This window comes from Cucurbita maxima, unplaced genomic scaffold (genome assembly GCF_002738345.1).
Source record: "Cucurbita maxima cultivar Rimu unplaced genomic scaffold, Cmax_1.0 Cma_Scf00023, whole genome shotgun sequence".
In the NCBI taxonomy this organism is placed as follows: Eukaryota; Viridiplantae; Streptophyta; class Magnoliopsida; order Cucurbitales; family Cucurbitaceae; genus Cucurbita; species Cucurbita maxima.
Genome location: NW_019272039.1, coordinates 2374349 through 2395402, shown reverse-complemented (window position 1 = coordinate 2395402; position 21054 = coordinate 2374349). Strand labels below are relative to the sequence as shown.

The 21054-nt window shown below is 37.9% G+C and overlaps 5 protein-coding genes across 6 annotated transcripts; 3 read left to right on the top strand and 2 right to left on the bottom strand.

Moving 5' to 3' along the window:
- Positions 1–1176: 1176 nt before the first annotated feature.
- Positions 1177–3633, top strand: LOC111496805 (serine/threonine-protein kinase SAPK2-like). 2 transcript variants are annotated; one of them, XM_023147324.1, is made up of 9 exons: positions 1177–1536; positions 1672–1746; positions 1934–2044; positions 2229–2282; positions 2366–2458; positions 2533–2625; positions 2737–2841; positions 2932–3030; positions 3112–3633. In XM_023147324.1, the coding sequence occupies exons 1-9, from the start codon at positions 1417–1419 to the stop codon at positions 3406–3408; spliced, it is 1047 nt and encodes a 348-aa protein (XP_023003092.1). In that variant the 5' UTR covers positions 1177–1416; the 3' UTR covers positions 3409–3633. The 2 variants fall into 2 exon arrangements, with proteins under 2 accessions (XP_023003092.1, XP_023003093.1); XM_023147325.1 differs by having other exon boundaries at positions 1181–1536; positions 1934–2035.
- On the top strand, positions 3303–11097 carry LOC111496800 (tRNA (cytosine(34)-C(5))-methyltransferase-like). The gene is made up of 16 exons (XM_023147319.1): positions 3303–3372; positions 4371–4592; positions 4788–4876; positions 5188–5254; positions 5350–5465; positions 6188–6254; positions 6387–6435; positions 6559–6644; positions 6841–7106; positions 7202–7257; positions 7434–7519; positions 7986–8078; positions 8753–9062; positions 9440–10101; positions 10415–10649; positions 10735–11097. Exons 2-16 carry the CDS (start codon positions 4410–4412, stop codon positions 10884–10886), a joined length of 2517 nt encoding a protein of 838 aa, XP_023003087.1. The 5' UTR covers positions 3303–3372; positions 4371–4409; the 3' UTR covers positions 10887–11097.
- A 165-nt stretch (positions 11098–11262) lies between these two features.
- LOC111496809 (ras-related protein Rab11A-like) lies at positions 11263–13399 on the bottom strand. The gene is made up of 2 exons (XM_023147329.1): positions 12893–13399; positions 11263–11964 (listed from the first exon to the last, which is right to left on the bottom strand). Exons 1-2 carry the CDS (start codon positions 13123–13125, stop codon positions 11514–11516), a joined length of 684 nt encoding a protein of 227 aa, XP_023003097.1. The 5' UTR covers positions 13126–13399; the 3' UTR covers positions 11263–11513.
- Positions 13400–14003: 604 nt separating this feature from the next.
- Positions 14004–17636, top strand: LOC111496810 (polyadenylate-binding protein 3-like). Its single transcript, XM_023147330.1, has 6 exons — positions 14004–14156; positions 14269–14371; positions 14476–14546; positions 16861–17052; positions 17181–17308; positions 17386–17636. Exons 1-6 carry the CDS (start codon positions 14064–14066, stop codon positions 17432–17434), a joined length of 636 nt encoding a protein of 211 aa, XP_023003098.1. The 5' UTR covers positions 14004–14063; the 3' UTR covers positions 17435–17636.
- A 521-nt stretch (positions 17637–18157) lies between these two features.
- On the bottom strand, positions 18158–20704 carry LOC111496802 (phospho-2-dehydro-3-deoxyheptonate aldolase 2, chloroplastic-like). The gene is made up of 5 exons (XM_023147321.1): positions 19952–20704; positions 19589–19866; positions 19182–19458; positions 18832–19077; positions 18158–18700 (listed from the first exon to the last, which is right to left on the bottom strand). Exons 1-5 carry the CDS (start codon positions 20477–20479, stop codon positions 18434–18436), a joined length of 1596 nt encoding a protein of 531 aa, XP_023003089.1. The 5' UTR covers positions 20480–20704; the 3' UTR covers positions 18158–18433.
- Positions 20705–21054: the final 350 nt, after the last annotated feature.

The following is a 21054-nucleotide window of genomic DNA, read 5'->3' as shown; positions in this document are numbered from 1 at the left end:
AATTTTATTATATATATATATATATATTGGGAACAGAAGGAAGAGGATAGAAAGCAACATGCTTTAGGAAAAAAGTTTCAAAATCATATTTATTCTCAACCTTTTCAAATAACTATTTTTAGTCATTAAATTTATTGTATCATATATATATATATATATATATAATATATATATATTTATTGGTTGGTTGGTATAGAATATTTTTTTTTGTCTTCCAACTAAAAATTAGGGTTCATAGCCTAACCCTTTAAAATTGTATAAAATTTTAAATAATTAAAAAAAATGAATAAATTGACAACTGGGTTGGATTATGAGTTTTGTTTTGGTTATTGTGGTTGGATGATGAAAGTTCCATATCGGATAATTTAGGGAATGATCATGGGTTTATAAGTGAGGAATACTAACTCTATTGGTATGAGATCTTTTGGAAGAAGCCCAAAGCAAAGCCATGAGAGCTTATGCTCAAAATGGACAATATCATACCATTGTGGAGAGTCGTGTTCATCTAACATGGTATCAGAGCCACAAACCTCGATTAAGGGGAGGCGTGCTTTGTTCGAGGGGAGGTGTTGAATGATGAAAGTCCCACATAATACTAACTCCATTGATATGAAGCTTATAAGTGAGTAATACTAACTCCATTGATATGAAGCTTATAAGTGAGTAATACTACCTCCATTGATATGAAGCCTTTTGGGTAAAGTAGACAATATCATACTATTGTGGAGAGTCATGTTCATCTAACAATAGTGAGTAACAATCGCTTTCAATGAAAAACTAATTCCAAGTAAGGTTCTTATCCAAATGGGATGCGGGGAATTCAAAATATTAAATGCTTTTATATGCGTCCAAATTTGCATGGTAACGCTAAACTGCACGGCCTTCCATAATCTTAAATGAATTTTCCGAAGACAAAATTTTTAATTAAAGTTAATAATAAAATACTTTACGTATTAATACATGGATATCGCCTTCAGTAGCGCGAAGTTTGCGGACTTGCATCAACTCACGCGCTCGAGTACGGAACATTGGTACTCGCCCACAGATGGATCATGTGTTTAGGCAGAGGTGACTACGGTTGCTCAAACGTTGGGCGTATAGAAAAGCGCCACGTGTTTTTCCTTAATCGACTTGTCGTCTTCTCTTTCTTTTCTCATGGTCATGGGGATCTTACAACTTTTGGATATTGGCATTGATCCGAGTGCTAAAATGCTAACTGCTAACCCAACCCACCGTGCCAACCAATATTCCTCCACCTTTTCCTTTCCCCATGTCTTTAAACCTGCACACCACATGCTCGATAAAATGCCCGACTGAAAAAAAGTAGAACCCAACCAATTTGAAACTGAACAACAACTCTACTTGCTGTTGTGAGATTGGTAAATTTGTTTATTCTGCTACTCAGCTGAAGCCCACATGGAACGCTATGAGATACTCAAGGATATTGGGTCTGGGAATTTTGGTGTTGCTAAACTTGTGAGAGATAAGTGGAGTGGCGAGCTTTATGCTGTCAAGTATATTGAGACGGGCCACAAGGTACTGTTCTATCATCTTCATAACTTCATTCCCAGTTCATCCCACGACTTTCCCAATTGGTTTACAACATCTGCTTCTTGATTTGTGCTGTGTAATATGTCGGTGAAGTTTATATTGATTGTCGGTTTCTTGCAGATCGATGAGCATGTTCAGCGGGAGATAGTGAATCACAGGTCTTTGAAGCATCCAAATATCATAAGATTTAAGGAGGTATTTGATTTCAAGCTGTGAAATTAGTTTTTGATGATTGTTCAATTTCTGCATTGTATGACTACTGTCTACCTTCTTTTATTAAGTATCGAGGATGTTGAAAGGGCTTTTGAAACTTACTCTGCTACAGTGGACCGAGTACTAGACTGTGGCATTTTGTTTATAAAACACGTTTTGTTTTATATAGGTCCTACTCACTCCCACCCACCTGGGAATAGTCATGGAATATGCAGCTGGGGGAGAATTATTTGAAAGAATATGTAATGCCGGAAGATTCAGTGAAGATGAGGTAAATTTGGTTGCTCCTTGACTATTAAACTTGTCATGATTTTGATGAGAAACTGAATTGCAATGAATTCTCTTGGATGGCTTTGCAGAAAATTGTCTGTTGGTTAGGCTAATCTGTCCCTAATTTTCATAAAAAACTGGATTCTTTACCTAAATGTTCTGTTTGTTCTTCGTTCTTTGGTGTATCTGTACAGGCCAGGTATTTTTTTCAGCAGCTGATTTCAGGAGTCAGCTACTGCCACTCAATGGTACTGACTTGTTTGCTTTCTGATGTTTAAATGGTCATTTCAGGCTGATTTTCCATTCTTCTTCTCTTCCTCTTGATTTGCAGCAAATTTGCCACAGAGATCTTAAGCTAGAGAATACACTTTTGGATGGAAGCTCAGCCCCGCGTCTTAAAATTTGTGACTTCGGCTATTCAAAAGTATGGATTTCAAAAGTCTAATTATCCCAAATTTAGATTGTTATTGTTTCTAACAGGTTGGTTTCACTTTATAGTCATCAGTGCTGCATTCCCAACCAAAATCTACTGTTGGAACCCCAGCTTACATTGCACCAGAAGTTCTGTCTAGAAGAGAATACGATGGGAAGGTAGTACCGATCTATTTTTCCCGTCCCGGTCGACCTCCCCATCCCGGTCAACCACCCCATGTCTTCTTCTACACCAGCAATTTCTGATGTCCTTTACCTTGTGAGTTGCAGATTGCTGATGTTTGGTCTTGTGGGGTTACTTTATATGTGATGCTGGTTGGAGCTTATCCATTTGAAGATCCTGAAAACCCAAAGAACTTCAGAAAGACACTCCAAGTTAGTCATTGCCTTTTCTTTTAATCCGCTAATCTCTTCCAATTGCTTTACAATGAGTTAACAAGCAATATGTTATTCGCTTACACCCAGAGGATTATCAATGTCCATTACTCAATACCACACTTTGTTAGCATTTCAATGGAATGCAAGCACCTTCTATCTCGAATATTTGTAGCCGATCCAGAAATGGTATTTGAACTCATGCCCTTTCTAATTCTACCATCTTAACAGCATTTACAAGCATTGTAACTGACTGTGCAATGTTTGCAGAGAATGACAATCCCAGAAATCAAGAAGCACCCATGGTTCTTGAGCAACTTGCCTGTTGAGTTCACAGATGAAGCGTTGTTGGGAGGAATGCGGAGTAATACAGAAGGTGATGCGTTGCAGAGCATTGAGGAGATCCTGTCGACAGTTCAAGAGGCTAGAAAGGCAGGAGAGGGGCTGGTAGTTGGAGGGCAAGGACAGTTTGTTGGGGGCAGCTTGGACTTGGATGAACTGGACACGGATCTTGACATTGATGATTTGGAGGTGAGTGGTGATTTTGTTTGTTCCATGGAGTGCTAGTCCTTGTCAAGTAGGCCAAGTTTGGCCAGAGAAATAAAAATGGAATTTATGGTTGAGTTGGGGAATCAAATTCTGTATTATTTAATGGGATGATGATGATGATGATGTGTAGGGCATTGCTGTTCGTTGAAGGTTTCTATGTTTGTCTCTTTGTGCAGAGTCCATTACAAACACTATAAATTCCAGCAGCTATTATAACAATAACAACGCAGTTTTTTTTTTTTTTTTTTTTTCGTCTGTTCTTGATGTTTTGTTCTCCCTTTCAATTGATCTGACATAGAAGTCCAACATCATTCCTGGAACTTCACCTTTTGTATGGCTTCGATACCAACAATAACGACTCCGATTTTTTTTTTTAGAATTTATTTTGTTGGACACAAAAATTAATCCTACCAAATATTGAAATTCTTGAAATTATAAATTAAATGGTATTTTTATAATAGAAATATCTAGTAGTAGTAACAAAAACTACAAATTATATAGGCTCAATAATATAGACCAAGTCTAAATAAATGAATATCACCCACTTAATTAATAATACAACTACCAATTTTATATTGTGTAATTACAATTAGTGACAATGATTTAACAAATTAAACAAATAAAAAAGACACCGTTTCAAACAAATACATAAGCTTCAATTTTATAATTAAAAATAAATTTAATCGATTAATTAATAATTAACTGCAGTGGACCAAAGCCCATAAAAATCAACACGATTCCTAATGTAGGCCCATATAACCAGAAAGGCGAGTGACCCAATCAAATAGGTTAGGCCCATTAAATGGCGGTTTATGAAGGCCCACTAGTGTTAAGCCCTCAGGCCTCAAATGGGCAGTTGGAAATCCAAACCCGCTGAAAACTACCTGGCGAAGTGGGTAGAAAACATCGGAGGCGGGACTAAAACCCCAAATCGCAGCCTCCCCGCCGGTTGGATATTTTATGAACGTGTACGCTTGCAGCTGAATTGAGAGAGCACAACAGAGCGAGGTTTATTGAACATGGGAGGCAAGGGGAGGGGCGGTAGAGCTCGTACTCAGAGAAAGCATTTTCGAGAGAGCAGAGAGAACGTTTGGAAGCGTCCAAAACCCGATCCTAACTCTGCCAATGACAACAAGGATGGCAATGGCAATCACTGGGAGCCTTTCGAATCTCAAAGTCCTGCGTTCAATGAGTACTACAAGGTTTGTGTTTATTGAACTCTTTCTTCAGTTCTTTTTTGTATTTCTTTTTGTCAACAGAACAGTGTTTTATGAGTTCGATGGATGGTGAGCTTTGTTTGCTGGTTTGGTGTCTAGAATTTCTGACTTTTATGCCAATACGTTTATGACAGCGTAAGTTTGTTTGAGCTTTCTAACTATGACTTTGGAAAATTGTAGGAGCAAGGCATAGTTACTGCGGAAGAATGGGATACGTTTATTGAGGTTCTTCGTAAGCCATTGCCCGCTGCTTTTAGGATCAATTCTAGGTATCAGTTACCATTACCATTATTAATTACCCTTCTCACTCTCTCTCTATCCAAAAAAGAAAAAAGATATGAACGATGAAAAGAAAATACCGCTTCGCCAGAATGTCATTATCTTCGTGGTGTACCGTATGCACGTTATCCTATTGTATGCAGCCCACGTGTTTTTTTTTTTCCCTTTATTTTTTATAAACCATTTACATATATTCCGAATTACATGAACTCCATTGCTTCTTTTAATTATCTGTTTTGTTCTGTTAACGTTGCATCTTAGTACTACTGCTGTCGTTATCATTAGCATTTGAATTTTACAGTGGACAGTTCTGTGGGGAAATACGAGCCCAGTTACAAAACGACTTCTCGAGATCTCTTCAAGCTGAGGTGGACACTGTGAACATTGTTGTTTTTAACTAGGAATGTGACCCAAAATTTATTATTGATCCATATTTGTTCATTTCCTTCTCTATCCTGTTCAGGTTACTGATGGTGATGAAGCCGAGGCTATTAGACCATTGCCTTGGTACCCTGACAATCTTGCGTGGCATTCAAATTTTTCAAGAATGCAACTACGGAAGAATCAAGCTCTCGAGAGGTAATATTGTATTTTTATGGCTATCATTTTTCAAAATTGGACCCTAATTAAATAGAAAGAAGTATATTTTTCTGTATACTTGAGCACTTGAAAGGTAAATTGTTGTACTTTATGGTCACTATTATTTTCTTGATTAGCAATGTAAATTATTTCAATATAATGAATGCATGGATGTTTAGCAATCTAGATTTCCAAGGTCTCGTTTAATACCATTTGGTTTTTAATTTTTGGTATTTTAAAATTAATCTTATAAATACTAGTTCACTTATAAGTTTCATTTTTTTTCGTTATCTACCTCCTAAAGATGTTTTAAAAATTCAAGCCAAATTTTGAAAAACTAAAAAAACTTGTTTTTATTTTTAGAATTTAGCTGATAATCCAAACATTTCTTTAAGAGAGGTGAAAACCATAGGATAGAAATTACGAGGAAACAAGCATAATCTTCAAAAATAGGAAACTAAAAAACAAAATCATTACTAATTAGGGCCTGAGCTTTTAATAATTGTGTATGCATTATTTTGATATTGGATCTTGTTCTGTTCAACAATCTGTTCATGAGAAAGTGTATTTTAGTATCGAGAACTTAGAAGCAAGTTTGTCTTTACCTACTATATCTTTAATGGTGCTGCACTTTAATCTACAAAAATTTCCTAATGTAACAACTGATCAATTTGAATCACGTTTCCAAATGCTACGTGCTTTTTACTGTTTCTGCTTCGCAGTTTTCATGAATTCTTGAAGCTGGAAAATGAAATTGGGAACATTACAAGGCAGGAGGCTGTCAGCATGGTATGCAAGACATCTACACATTTATAAGACACATACCTGATTACTTGATATATCAATTGAGAATATTATCGTAACATTTAATTGTCATTTATATCTCTATACATTCTTATCAACTTGGGGCTTATGGCACAGGTACCTCCTCTTTTTCTGGATGTACATCCAAATCACTATGTACTTGACAGTAAGAAATTTATGCTGATTTAAATGACCATCTTATTTTTTATTTATTTATTGTATGGTCTCAACTTTATATAGTTCATGCATATTATCTCTAACTGTTTTCTTTTTTTTGCTTATTACTCAGTGTGTGCTGCTCCAGGCTCCAAAACATTTCAATTACTTGAGATAATACACCAATCCAGCAAACCTGGAGATCTACCTGACGGATTGGTGTGCCTTCTTTTATTCGTATACTCTTCTCCATAAGTTTCTGTACGGAAACTTTTTTTTTTCTGCCTATGAAGTAGTAGAGTGCTTGCAACCCTTTTCATTTGTTTGGTTGCTTGTCTTTATAATTCATATTTCTCCTACTTTCTTGTGCTATTGATTCTTTATGAAAAATTGATTCGTTAGTCATCTTGATTAGGTAGTGGCAAATGATTTAGATGTTCAAAGATGTAACCTTCTCATCCACCAAACTAAAAGAATGTGCACTGCCAACCTCATTGTTACAAATCATGAAGCACAACATTTTCCTGGATGTCGAGCAAATACCAATTTCTTCAGTGCATCTACAGCAGGGAATGAACTAAAACCTCGTAGCACTCAACTTACATTTGATCGTGTTTTATGTGATGTTCCCTGTAGCGGAGATGGTACACTTCGCAAGGCTCCAGATATATGGAGGAAATGGTAGCCTTAAGAACTTGCTTCTTGTCCTGTGATTTCTCATCATTTGGTCTTATTGGTATTTCTAGATGGTGGTTAAATCTTTTAATTGCTTTCAGGAATTCTGGGATGGGTAATGGTTTACATGGCTTGCAAGTGCAGATAGGCATGCGAGGTACCCATCTTCAACTTTGAATTGCAAAATCTATGATACTGATTATAGCTGCCATGAATTTCTCATTTATCTTCACTAGGTCACCAATACGATTTTATTTATTTATTTATTATTATTATTATTATTTTTTGCTTCAGATTAATGGAAAACCAAAATGTTTTCATCAATTCTTGCAGGTGCCTCTTTACTTAAAGTTGGTGGAAGAATGGTTTACTCAACTTGCTCAATGAATCCTGTTGAAAACGAGGCTGTTGTTGCAGAGGTAATGTATAAGCATTCTGGACCTAAATAAAAGACACCCAATGAGATGCATCAAGGCCTCTCGGTTATTTGCATGGCCTCTAGGATAGTTACAAAATTCCTTAATAAAAGACACCCAATGAGATGCATCAAGGCCTCTCGGTCTTTGTAAGTAGCTCTTTGGGTGGGGTGGGGGGTTCTCTTCCCCCAGCCCGTAGGTTGTCTTTCCTTTCTTTCCTTTTGAATATTTTGGGATGGTTTCTTATACAAAAAAGCTAGTGCTAGGTCCAGGACAATAAGATTACCTATATTGACAAGATTTATTGCACTTTTTTTTAGTTTTTATATTCATTTTTTTTTATCAATGAGCGAAGCTTATTCTCCAAAAGTTTAATTGTTCTCTTTCTATTTCTTGCTCTGGTGGCCAAGCATGTACATATCAGCTTATTAAATCCGTCCCTTCTTTTCATCGATTTGTCTGGTTGCAGCTTTTGCGAAAATCTGGAGGCTCTCTTGAACTTGTTGATGTCTCAAATGAACTTCCACAACTTGTTCGTCGGCCTGGTCTTAAGAAATGGAAGGTGAATTCTTATTTTCTCGGTATTTCTTTTAAGATTGAAAGTTGTTATAGTTTATAAGATGCAATTTTTCTTGTTTTATAGTTCATTTTAAATTAAATAATTTTTTATCTGTCATTTTGGGCTGTTTGGGTATATTTTTAGAAATTGTTTTTGAAAACTGTTTGCATGCTTGTCTATTCAAATTGTCCTAGAATTTTTTTGCTTTATTTATTATTATTATTATTATTTTCATGTGTTATTTAAAAACGCAGCACAAAAGTTGATAATTATTATGAAGCAAACTCTAGTTCAAATTTGAAATGATTAACAGCCAACTTGAATGAGAGGTGGGACTTCTTGCACCTTCGTTCTTTAGGTTGTTTTATTGGTCAACTTATTCCTCGAATGAAAAGTCCCGACCCCCCCCCCCCCAAAAAAAAAAAAAAAAAAAAAAAAAAAAAAAAAAAANCCCCCCCCCCCCCAAAAAAAAAAAAATAAATAAATAAATAAAAATAAAAGAGAGCAAAAGGAAGAGAGCAACGTGGAAATGCTATTTGATTTCCTGTTGAACTCAAGATAGTGAATAATTGAGGTTTCTGAGCTGAAATAATGTTGTGGTTCTACTGTACCAAGTAGTCATTTCCAATTTTCTCTCTTGGTGTATGTTAGCTAGATATGTTCCTTTTCTTGTATAGGTGTGTGATAAGGGTGTATGGTTTGCGTCCTACGAACAAGTTACCGAATCTTGCCAGAGTGTGGCAATACCTGGCATGTTTCCTTCTGGCAGAGGCCATAAAAGCGATACTCATAACTCACAATTGAGGGGAAATCATCCTGACGGTGGAAGTTCTGTTGATGTATCTGAGCCAACAATGGATCCTGTACATGTGTTCGATGAGGAGGTTTGTGAATTTCCAATCGAGCGTTGCATGAGGATAGTGCCGCATGATCAAAATACTGGAGCCTTCTTTGTTGCAGTATTACGCAAAGTTGCCCCTTTGCTAGGTATGCTGAACTATCTAGCATTGGGTTGAGGGCCTGAAAACCTGTTTAAACATACCTCTCCTGAATCTATTAGAAAATGTTAATGTAGTATGCATGGTAGATTTAAAACCTTTGACCTCTTGATCGTAGGTATATGCCCTAACCAATTGATATGTTTAGGTTTGACATGCATTATTTAATGTCGTTATATAGTTAATAACTTCTGCATGCAAATCTTGTTTTTTTTTTTTTAATTTTTTTTATTTGACTATATGCAATATACTTTTTATTCATACTTAATTACATGTGACAATTTTTTTATTAAATTTTAACTCTATTTTTATGCATGCAAATCTTGTCGTTTCCCCTTCTTTTTTCTTGGTGTGGGGCTGCTTCAGCTGCTACTGAAAAAACAAGTGATCAGAATACGAAGTCTGCAAATGACCAGTCTCGTGGCAAGCTTCAACAGACTATTACAGATGCAGATAGTGTGGACCTTAATGCAACAGATGGGATGGGCGAAAGCTCCTCAGAAGTTGAGATTGATCCCAATAATCAAAGGGACTCCAATTCTGCAAACAATAATCCACCTTGCAAACTTCCAGTTCAGGATAATAAAGACGCAGATGGTTTGGACAGTACAGATGGGATGGATAAGCCGTTCTCAGAAGCTGACTTGGAGGTAGTTGATAATGAAACGACTGAAAATAAATTGGAAATTACTGCTATAAAAAATAACTCAGAGGAATCTAAGCAGCCTGGTGATGGTGAAATGGATCCTAAGAAGTGCAATGGGAAGAGAAAGTTGCAGATTCAGGGCAAGTGGAGGGGTGTTGACCCTGTTGTATTATTCAAAGATGAAACCGTCATTGATTGCATAAAGACATTTTATGGTATTAATGAGTCTTTCCCATTGATTGGCCACCTTGTTACTCGAAATAGTGACACTAACCATGTGAAAAGAATCTATTACATTTCTAACTCTGTCAAGGACGTTCTTGAGCTGAATTTTTCAGCCGGGCAGCAACTTAAGATAACATCCATTGGTCTGAAGATGTTTGTAAGTATCCCTTGCAACCGTTCACTTTTCATTATATTTTGGAATCATTACTGTCTTCGAACTGATAGAACACACCGTCAGCTAATCAATTTTCTTCCACCGAGGCTTACTGAATAGCAGAACCATTTTCAAAATAAACTTGTTTAACTTGATATATGTTTTGTTTTTACTTGCTAGAGCTCATTTGATTATGTTGTGCTCATCTTAGGATCGGCCTTTAAGTGGCAAAATGATATATTCTTTATTTTTATTTTATTTGTTTGTTTCAAATAATTTGATGATCTGCCATATCTCATGTAATTGCGATGAATAGGAGAGGCAATCATCAAGAGAAGGTAGCTCTGCACCCTGTGCATTCCGTATATCGTCAGAGGGATTGCCTGTGTTACTTCCGTACATCACCAAGCAAATCCTAACTATGTCTCCAGTGGATTTCAAGCATCTATTACAATATAAAAGTATCAAATATGCAGATTTTGTGGATGCTGCTTTTGGTGAAAAGGCATCAAACTTAATGCTAGGTTGCTGTGTGATAGTTCTGGGTACAGGTATGTAGCGTCCATGCTGTGTAGATTATTTTCCTTTTGTTCACGCATCTTGGTTCTTACTAAGCACATCCTTCTCTTTTCAAAGGTAACACCTCTTCCGACGTTATCAAAGTTGACGAGTCAACTATAGCCATTGGGTGCTGGAAAGGGAGGGCCAGTCTGAGTGTTATGGTCACGGCCACTGATTGCCAAGAACTACTTGGAAGGCTTTCCAATCGGCTTGGAAATGATTTGTAGTGCAGGAAAGTCAAGTTATCTGATGTTGAAGCTAAATCTAAATCATGGTAGACGATAGTAACATGGTATTAGCTTAACAACTTCAATAGAACTGTACAATCTAGAGAAGTTAAGCCTTACCCTTGCTTCCAGTCTATCCAATATTTATAGTGACAGCATGTTTTGATTTCTTCAAACTAATCTTATATTTTTGAGGATTGATATCAAAGGAGAATGTAGCGTGCAGGGAATTTTCAAAAAGGGAAAGAATTGCTGTCGTCTTTATATCAGGTTCTTTATTCTATTTTTAAAGGACATATTGCTGTATCTGTGTAGGGCTGTTAGCTTTCATTACCTCTTAGTGTAGTTAAGATATGCGTAAATATACGATAAACCATTTCATGATTCTATTTATACGTATAATATCGGATATTTAATCCAAAAAATACAACATTTAATAATTCTCTTGAACAAGAAACCAAGAAAACTAATTAAATCAAATATATGAGAACTTCATTTGCCGTCCTTCAAGTAAATATATAAACTAAAGCATACAATCAAATATACAAATGACCGCAGAAAACCATCACACCAGTAAAAATAGACCCACCTAGATCCCCCCCCCATTGCAGCCTACTTCCAAACAAATCATGTTGAAGTACAACACATCTTGCTTTTCGTCGGGATTTCTTGCGCCGGGCCCGGAATAATGACCTTCTTACCACCGGCGAGGGATGCAGAGTTACCATTGCCTTGATTCTCACCAGCAGCAAGGTTCTTTTTGTTCATGATGTTGAAGATCTCTGTTAAGATAGTCATGAAGGCACTCTCCACATTGGTGGATTCAAGAGCCGAGGTCTCCAAGAAAAACAAACCTTCTTTCTCGGCGAATTCCTTGGCGTCGTCGGTGGAGACTGCACGCTGGTCTTCAAGATCACTTTTGTTTCCTATTAAGATGATGACAATGTTCTTGTCAGCATGGCTCCTCAACTCCTCAAGCCAACGAGGTATGTGATCAAAGCTCTGGCGTTTGGTAATATCGTACGCAAGCATTGCCCCAAGAGCTCCTCGGTAATATGCACTTGTAACTGCTCTGTATCTGTTCGCATACTCCTATGTGTTAAGATATGTGGCTGTTCTATGGCATACTCTCTGCTATTCTTATAAGAAGCAACCGTGCAATAAATAACGAAGAAATTAACATCACCAACCCCACACCAAATATCAAAAAGAAAAACTTAGAAAGCTTAGATCCATAATACTTTAGCTTCCACACAGCCTGCAGGAAGAATCAAAAGACTGAATAGGAGTAGCCAAAAAAGCGGATCCACAGGACAAATCTTCCAACAACAAGATACCAACAAAATCATCCTTTGTTGTTTTACCCCGACCAATGTGAAATGAAATGAAATGAAATGTAACAGCCCCAAATGTAATACCCCGACCAATGTGAGATCTCACAATCTGCCCCCGGCACTGCCATTCAGTGCTTGGTTTTTATACTATTTGTAACAACCCAAGCCTACTCCTAGCCGATATTATCCTCTTAAGACTTTTCCTTCCGAACTTCCCCTCTCAAGGTTTCCTTCAGTGCTTGGTGTTTGGCTCTGATGCCATTTGTAACAACTCAATTCCATTGTTAACATATATTGTCCTCTTTGATCTTTTCTTTTCAGAGCCAAGCATCAAATGAAGTGCTAATGGGGTGTTGGCCCTTAAAAGAGTAGATGGTGAGATCCCAGGTAAGTTTGGTCAGGGGCTGTTACAGGAAAGATGTTGCTCAATTACATTCTCTTATGCTAATCCTCCATGTCATCACATTCCCCTTTCAAAGACACACAATTCGGAATGATGAACATTTAATCAACCAACGAAAATCTGATTCCATGCACAAAATCTGCCTTTAAAGATAGAATAATCTGCCTTTTAACTAAACAGACGAAATCCAAAAGCACAAAGGGCACCATCATTCTACAGAAAATCCAACCCAACAAGAGTAAATGAAAACTAAATGGAGGAAAAAGTACCTTTCCTGGCCCGCAGTATCCCAGATCTGAGCTTTAACACTCTTATGCTGAATAACTAGCGTTCTAGTCTGGAACTCCACACCGATTGTAGCCTTCGAATCCAAGCTGAACTCGTTCCGGGCAAACCTCGCCAGAATCTGAGATTTACCCACCGCAGAGTCCCCGATCAACACCACTTTGAACACATAATCAATCTTCTGATTCGCATCCCCATATCCGCCGCCGCTCGCCATTTTTCCAGCTCTCAGCTCACAAAACCCTCGTCTGTAGAACAGAAGAAGAAGAAGAAGAAGAAGAAGAAGAAGAAGAAGCTCGAAATGGATCCAGCAAGAAGAAAAAAGTACAGCAGAACCCAGTAGCAGCAGAGTTCTGTGAAAGCGAAGGCAGCAGCTACATGGACAGAAAGAACTCAAAGCCCATTTCGGGGTTTGCAAGAACTCGAAGCCAATTACTGTGTGGGACCTGATTCATAAACACGTGGACTGAAAACACTGGATAACGAAAAAGAGTAAAGTGAGTTTGTATGCATGTGATTCGAGCTCCGAAATATTGATAACCAGAGGGATGCCATCGGCTCACTGGCCAGTTCGACGGACAGTAAATATTTTTCTTTATCCAAAAGAAAAATAAATCATACATAAGTTATTATAGTCGCACTTTGATCCACGATTTTAAATTTAAAACGAAAATGAATTAGGTGGTCATCTCAATTGATTAGAAAGAAAAATAAAACATTAGTGTAAAAAATTGTCTCTATTAAATAAGTTTTAAAATCATGAAGTTGATAATGAGTCAAAATAAATAATATTTGTTATTCGTGAATTTGGTTATTGACGCGTCGCTAGCCAGGTAACTAACGCCTCCCATTCAACCAAATCCTTACAACCCCTGGTTGGATCAACCCAAGGTCAAGTAATTGGGCTGGGAGTCCTCTTCTGGACTTGGGTTGGACTTGGATTGACTGGCGCTTGGGAACTAAACAGGTCCTTGTCCGGGACTTGGGTTGGACTTGGATTGACCGATGCTTGGGAACTAAACAAGGTCCGAAAAACTGTTCATCATAAAATGATCTACGGATGGGATTCGTTGATTACCCTATATCTTATAACTCATTCCACTCGCCGGTTCAGGCAAAGGCTGTGATAGGTACACTACACGAGGAAGGACGGAAATGGATGAAGAGGAGCACGAGGTTTACGGTGGAGAGATCCCGGTCGAAGAGGGTGATGTTGACATGTCTGCCGCCGATGACGAAGCCATCAAGGTTCCCTCTGCTCCCTCTCTCACAACCATGTAGATCAACGATCAAAACAGTTGTGTTGTAAAAGGTTGATTTCTGTGGTATCTGAATTTATTGTGTTCTGTGGATACTGCAGGAGCTGGATGAGATGAAGAAGCGACTGAAGGAGATGGAGGAGGAAGCAGCTGCTCTTCGCGAGATGCAGGCCAAGGTAGAAAAGGAAATGGGCGCTGTTCAAGGTTTAACTCCTTCTCGAATTACTTTAAGACTATATGAGTCTTTAAATTTTGTATGAAGCTGCTGTAGCATTGTCAGTCTTGCTGATTAAAATATCTCACTACAGATCCTACCGGTGCGGCTGTAAGTCAAGAAAGCAAGGAGGAGACAGATTCGCGATCCGTGTTTGTTGGCAACGTGAGATGAGAACTATAGTCTTCATACTGTTTTTTTTTTGGTTATTTTTTTTACATTATTCTTCATATACTGCGGTTTTCAGTTGATCAAACGCTATTTCACAAGCACTATGATCTCGATGATATTTGTTTTGCAACCTGACAAATGCAGCCTCCACTACTAGCTAATTTTGTAGTTAATTTCTGTTGATGAGCATATCCTAGGCGAAGATTAGTTATATGTATGTGCAATTTATTCCTGCACAACCGTTGCTGTGTATCCCAAAAGTAAATCTATCTAGGGTTTGGTGAAGTGATTTAAAGTTTCCTTTCCTTTCTATTGGTTTTGGGGAGTTCTACCTGAACTTAAGTCAAAGATACTGCGAAAGCGCATATTATTTAAGGCTTATTAGCGAAACATTGTAGGTATGCTATTTCGGTCTCTCTTGTGCATGTTATCGGGATTTTTTCTGCATTTAGTTCTAGCTTAAAGTGAGCCATTGATTTAACCATTTTACTAGAAATCTTGCCCTGTATTTGTCTTGCTTCTTTACGACTTTGTTATGTTGTAGGTGTGCATCTTCACAATGTCAGAGTAGATGTTTAACTTATTTGTCTCACTATGATGGCAGGGTCATTCATTTTACCCCAAGTTCTCAGTATTTGCGCTGGGATGATTGCAATGTATTTCTGTTAGGAAAAATTACTTATCGTGTCATTATTATTGTATTCAGGCTGTAAAGGAAAGAAAATCTCATGTATGTGCGAAACAAATTGAAGGAAAAAAGTACAAAAAGGAAAAAAAAAATGTTTGCAAAAAAAAAAAAAAAAAAAAAAAAAAAAAAAAAAAAAAAAAAAAAAAAAAAAAAAAAAAAAAAAAAAAAAAAAAAAAAAATGCAAAAGAACAAGAGAAAGAAAGAATGGAATATTCAAAAAAGAGAAAACAAGATGGAAAAGAAATCTTTGTAGTTGATATAGAGGGAACCGAGTAACAAGGAAAAAAAACAAAAAGGAAAAGGAATGTGAAGATTGGGAAAATGACATGGGCATAGTTCTTTTGAACCAAAGAAGTAAATGCGAAGTGTGAAATTGAGTAGAGATGGATGGGAATATGAACTAAAGAAGCTTCAGCATACATGAGGACATGATCACATCACTGGAGGCAGATCATTTGCATGCAATGTTAGTTGCAGGGTATTGTTGCTGCTGGGAATGATGGTAACTTATGCTTCAGAAATGAGGGCTATTTAACTGTCCTTGCGAGGGTACATAATTTTGCTTTTCTTGCAGCTTTGATATCGATATCTTGGTTCTATTTATCTCCCTCGCAGATATTGCTTACTGAAAACTTGTCACTGACAATAATCTATTCTCAGTGGATCAGTTTCTGCCCCTTGGATACCTTTAACAACATTTATTTTCTCCTTTTGATTTTTACTTCACAAGGTTGTTGTTTTATGAGTGCCTAGTGAAATAAGAGTTGATACGTTTCTAGCTTCCGTCTGTGCAGAAGAGATGTTGAGTTTCCTTTTATGGAAGTTGCCCTCCTCGTGAAATGGGACCTTTGGCAGTTACCAATGATTTACTTGAAGTTAGTGCCAATTGAATGACAACTTGAGGTGGTGGAGAGTTATAAGTTGTAGGTGGGATAGCTTTAGGATTTATGGAGATGGGTGATGAGAATCGCTCATGTAGTTTCTCCTGTCTAAAGGAGATATACTTTAGTGCACATGAACAGTGTATTTTTAAGAGTAGACAGTCTTGAAGTGAGGTGAAAATACTAGTCATACACTACAATTAACTATTCTAATAGCATTACGTTTATACATGAGAAACTAGTCCACAACAGAAGTTACATTATTTCTTATATAAGTTTTCCATTTGATCATTGACATATCTTGAACTAAATATATGAAGTTAAAAGAGCCTTCTGTGATTGTCACGAGTCATGATGTATTCAAGAATTACCTGAATATTGATTTCTTTTAAGACATGGTCATCGGTTATTAATGTTGGCATAAGTATCATAGACCAATTCACTAATTTTTTAGTTGCTCTAGGAGCAGCTAACGCATAAAAATTGATTCGTCTTCTCTTCTAGTTGTAACTTTTGAGGTTAAGGATCGCATGATCCTTAGATTCAGGTTAAAGGAGAATCAATCAACATGTTTTAGCTATTTATTACTTCGAATGTAATGAAATATGCATAACTTTTGGGACAGTTCTCTTTGGTTACTGTATATGCGCCTGTGTTTCTATGCTAAATTAGGATGTAGTTTGTGTTTATAGAAAATTGCGTCTTAGATTAAATAATCATTGATAAATTGTAAGTGCAGGTTGACTATGCATGTACACCTGAAGAAGTGCAGCAGCATTTCCAATCTTGTGGTACTGTCAACAGGGTTACCATTCTTACAGATAAATTTGGTCAACCCAAGGGCTTCGCTTATGTGGAGTTCCTTGAAGCCGAGGCTGTTCAGGAGGCACTCCTTTTAAATGAGTCAGAGTTGCATGGAAGACAATTGAAGGTAGTTCTTCGAGAAGGATGATAGATGCTTCTGTTCCTATGTTGTATTATTAACGCCGGTTTCTGTAAACGTAGTTCAAATTCTAATAACTATGACAAATGGATTTAATATCATTCTATTCATCTCAGGTTCAACAAAAGCGGACTAATATTCCTGGGATGAAGCAGTATTTTCCTCAGCGTTACAATCCTTACATGGGTTATCGATCCAGGAGGCCTTATGTACCCCCGTATTTCTACTCACCATATGGATATGGGTAAGTTTCCTGCATAACATATATTCACTTTTATCACTGTTTGATACATGAATCACGATCCTTACTTAATGCTGCAGGAAGACTCCCCGTTACCGAAGGCCCATGCGATACATGCCATACTACTAGGAGGGCTTTGCCCATAACTAGACTGCCATATGAATCTATATTTATGACTTCACTTCGATTTAGAGCCTATAGAACTATGGACTTGATTATCTTTAGCCATTCGATGTCGAATTATATCAATGATCTAATGTATGATATACGGTAATATCCAAACTTTTTGTATGATGATTTGGCTATGATATCCAAACTTTTTAGCAACTAACTGTTTAGCCTTTCGGTAGAGTAGATTTTCTGGAATTTCTACCTTTTAGCAACCAAATCTAGTCTGGCTGTGATCCCTACATTTTAATTTGGTTGGTATGATTTTTTGACATAGCTTCCAAGTTTAAACTTAGTTATGGTTCAGCCATACCTCAGATCAGTTTTGAGTTATGGTTCAGCCGCAACCTTCAAACTGCTTCCACATCGATTCAAATTAAAATAGGGGTCAAAATTGATAGGAAAAAGACTGCATGGTTTATTCAAGGATGTTGATTTTGTTTATTTATTTGTTTTTTGTTCAACAAATGTAGACGTAGAAGATATAACCTCAATTAACATGTGCATTTTAGATGAATTCACACGTGCTTTAAGATATAAAAAACTGAACTTCGTGAAAGATGCATCCAAATATTATCATTGTTTCTACCTATTAAATTAAATGAATCAATATATCCAAAGGGTTGAAATGTTTGATCAATGTATGCTTTGTTGCCAATTGGAATTGAGTTTCACTCGAGATAATTTGATGGAATATATAGTCAATTTGGTAATCAAGAAATGAAGTTTCATCTCAATGCTTAAATGTTAATTAGGTAATGTTTACATTGAAACACTTGGAAATCTAAATCGACTAGTCCTAAACTTGTGATCCTCCAGCTCTTTGGTTAGAGTTCACTTATTAGCTCCTCACAGCAAAATACTCCAATTACCTCCTGGCGTTCATATATTGATAGACTGAATTTGAATCTCTGGCGAATACCAACGCTAGGCTTATTCACAGTCAAACATGATTGGTGTTTAAACGAAGCTTGGGGAAAGAGGGTTCTGCTTTCCAATCCTCTTCTTCCTAAGCCTCTCTGCTATGATGAAAGCAAGCTCAAGAGACTGAGAAGCATTCAGCCTCGGGTCGCAGTGCGTGTGGTATCTTGACGATAAGTCATCGAAGGTTACAGTTCGGGATCCTCCAATGCATTCTGTCACATTCTGTCCAGTCATTTCCAAATGAATCCCTCCTGCATGGCTCCCTTCTTGCTCGTGCACGTCAAAGAAAGCTCGGACCTCAGCCTATAAGAAAAACGTTTCGACACTTGGTCATGTCATTATGGGGACAATAAACTAAAGTTACCAACAGCAAAATTTTGATTCAAAAGGGCTATTGCAGGTTTTGTAGGGTGAAGAACAGGATAGAAATATACCAGAATGGCATCAAACGGGCGAGTTTTGAGGCCACAGGGTGCCTTAATGGTGTTTCCATGCATTGGATCACAGACCCATGTCACAACTTGCCCTGCCCTTCGTACAGCTCTAATCAAATGGGGAAGCTTCACTCTCTGGTTCTCAGCGCCCATTCTTACAATCACAGTTATCCTTCCTGGTTTGTTATCAGGATTGAGGATTTCAATGAGTTTAACCAGCTCATTTGGATCCATTTTGTTGCTAACCTGCATTACAAAAACCACATTAACCATTGTTTCTCATGCATAATATTTGATTTATCAACAAATATTAGATCATCTCGCCAAATCAATAAGCTTTAGGAAACTACCTTAATTCCAAGAGGGTTAGCAACCCCTCTAAGGAACTCGACATGGGCACCATCGAGTTGTCGGGTGCGTTCCCCGACCCAAAGCATGTGAGCTGAGCAGTCATAGTAAAGGCCAGATGTTGAGTCCAGTCTGGTAAGTGATTGCTCATAAGGCAAGAGCAAACACTCGTGAGAAGTCCAGAACTCAGTTGTTGTCATGATAGGATGGTCGACTGTAAGCCCTGCAGCAGCCATGAATCCAAGGGTATCGTCGACACGACGAGCAAGTTCGTGATACCTATTGAGCAATTCAATTGTACACTTAATTCTCTAATGACTTAAAAACTCAAGAACTTATCTAGAGCTACAACAATTGGCTGATTCTAATCAGATCATGGAGCAAGCATAATTAAAGCTACTAGGCTTACCTATCTGCCTGCTCACTGTTTTCAGCAAAATCCAGATTCCATTGAGTGACCCTCTGCATTGCAGCATATCCTCCAGTGGCGAAGGATCTGAGAAGGTTGAGAGTTGCAGCAGATTGTGTGTAAGCTCTAATCATCCTTTCTGGGTCTGGAATTCTTGACTTCTCAGTAAAATCATCGCCATTGATATTGTCTCCCTTGTAGCTTGGAAGACTTACTCCATCCTTCACCTCAAGAGGGTCTGATCTAGGCTTTGCAAATTGACCAGCCATTCTTCCCACCTAAATGAATGATGAAGTTAAATGAATTAGACAATCAATAATCCTTAGACAACAAAAGATTCATAAAGGGCAGAGATGGATGTACCTTAATGACAGGCATTTGCCCACCAAACATAAGAACAACACCCATCTGGAGAAGAATCCTGAATGTATCCCTAATATTATTAGCGCTGAACTCCTTGAAGCTCTCAGCGCAATCCCCACCTTGCAAGAGGAAAGCATTACCCATGGCAGCTTCAGCAAGCCTCTCCTCCAAGCTCCTAGCCTCACCAGCGAACACAATGGGAGGAAACGATTCGATGGTTTTAAGAACAGATTCGAGAGCCGCCTGATCTGGGTACTCAGGAAGCTGCAAGGCCTTCTTCGATTTCCAGCTCTCCAAACCCCATTTCTCGGTCCTAGACGGTGCCGCCACCACTTTCTTACTGGAGGCTTCGGCGACAACCTTGTCATTAGCCGGCTCTGTAGAATGAACGGCGGAGATTCGTTGGCGAAGCCTGAAATGGGTCTTGGATGGAGCAAAAAACGAAATGGGTTGGTGAGATTTAGGCTCAACAAGGGGATTGAAGATCAATTTGGAGGAAGAGAGAGCGGCGGAGTTGGAAAGAGCCATGGCAAATGCTCAAATTAGGGTTCTTAGATCTCTTTTGGAATCGATTGAACGCTCTGAAACAAGGGTGTTGTTAATAAGAGAGATCAAAGAGGTGGGGGACTCTGAGATGGGCAGCGAATGTGGAAAATGTGTTTATAAAGGGAAATACAGAGAGAAGAAGGGTTCGGTAGGTAGGATGAGAGGAGGAAGTGGAGAGGAGAGGCAAATTTCAAAGAGCTGGCGGCGTTGAATTAATAAATAATTTCACCAAACACACACACTACAAATTAAACAAGACAAGACACGAAAATAAAAACTGGGTCATCATATTTGACCAGCGGCGATGGTTCCTACCCAACAACCCTCCTTCCCACCCATTACCAAGCGGGGGCTCTGCTTTGAGAAAAGTCTGCTTTAACGAATTAGGAAAATACGGGGTAGGTGAGGCCAGAGATTGGATTTATAAACCCTAAAACAAAAAATCTAACACAAATAAAGTTAATAATGAAGCAATGGCGGCTACCCTTCTCTCCCCGGGATCGTTCCTTTGTTCATCCACTTCATGATTGATTACCTACCCATAACTTTCTTCTCTC

Bases quoted from the DNA above. Each gene is read 5' to 3' on its own strand.
- LOC111496802 (XM_023147321.1), bottom strand. From the start codon at position 20,479: ATGGCTCTTTCCAACTCCGCCGCTCTCTCTTCCTCCAAATTGATCTTC. The intron at 19,867-19,951 runs GTACATCCATCT...TCATTCATTTAG, and splicing joins GGCAAATGCCTGTCATTAAG to GTGGGAAGAATGGCTGGTCA. The intron at 18,701-18,831 runs GTATATTTCTAT...TTTTTCTTATAG, and splicing joins GCCCGTTTGATGCCATTCTG to GCTGAGGTCCGAGCTTTCTT.
- LOC111496800 (XM_023147319.1), top strand. From the start codon at position 4,410: ATGGGAGGCAAGGGGAGGGGCGGTAGAGCTCGTACTCAGAGAAAGCAT. The intron at 4,593-4,787 runs GTTTGTGTTTAT...GGAAAATTGTAG, and splicing joins CGTTCAATGAGTACTACAAG to GAGCAAGGCATAGTTACTGC. The intron at 7,107-7,201 runs GTAGCCTTAAGA...AATTGCTTTCAG, and splicing joins CCAGATATATGGAGGAAATG to GAATTCTGGGATGGGTAATG.
- LOC111496810 (XM_023147330.1), top strand. From the start codon at position 14,064: ATGGATGAAGAGGAGCACGAGGTTTACGGTGGAGAGATCCCGGTCGAA. The intron at 14,157-14,268 runs GTTCCCTCTGCT...TGGATACTGCAG, and splicing joins CCGATGACGAAGCCATCAAG to GAGCTGGATGAGATGAAGAA. The intron at 17,053-17,180 runs GTAGTTCTTCGA...TATTCATCTCAG, and splicing joins TGCATGGAAGACAATTGAAG to GTTCAACAAAAGCGGACTAA.
- LOC111496809 (XM_023147329.1), bottom strand. From the start codon at position 13,125: ATGGCGAGCGGCGGCGGATATGGGGATGCGAATCAGAAGATTGATTAT. The intron at 11,965-12,892 runs GTACTTTTTCCT...GTATGCGAACAG, and splicing joins GATACTGCGGGCCAGGAAAG to ATACAGAGCAGTTACAAGTG.
- LOC111496805 (XM_023147324.1), top strand. From the start codon at position 1,417: ATGGAACGCTATGAGATACTCAAGGATATTGGGTCTGGGAATTTTGGT. The intron at 2,283-2,365 runs GTACTGACTTGT...CTTGATTTGCAG, and splicing joins TCAGCTACTGCCACTCAATG to CAAATTTGCCACAGAGATCT. The intron at 3,031-3,111 runs GTATTTGAACTC...CAATGTTTGCAG, and splicing joins TTGTAGCCGATCCAGAAATG to AGAATGACAATCCCAGAAAT.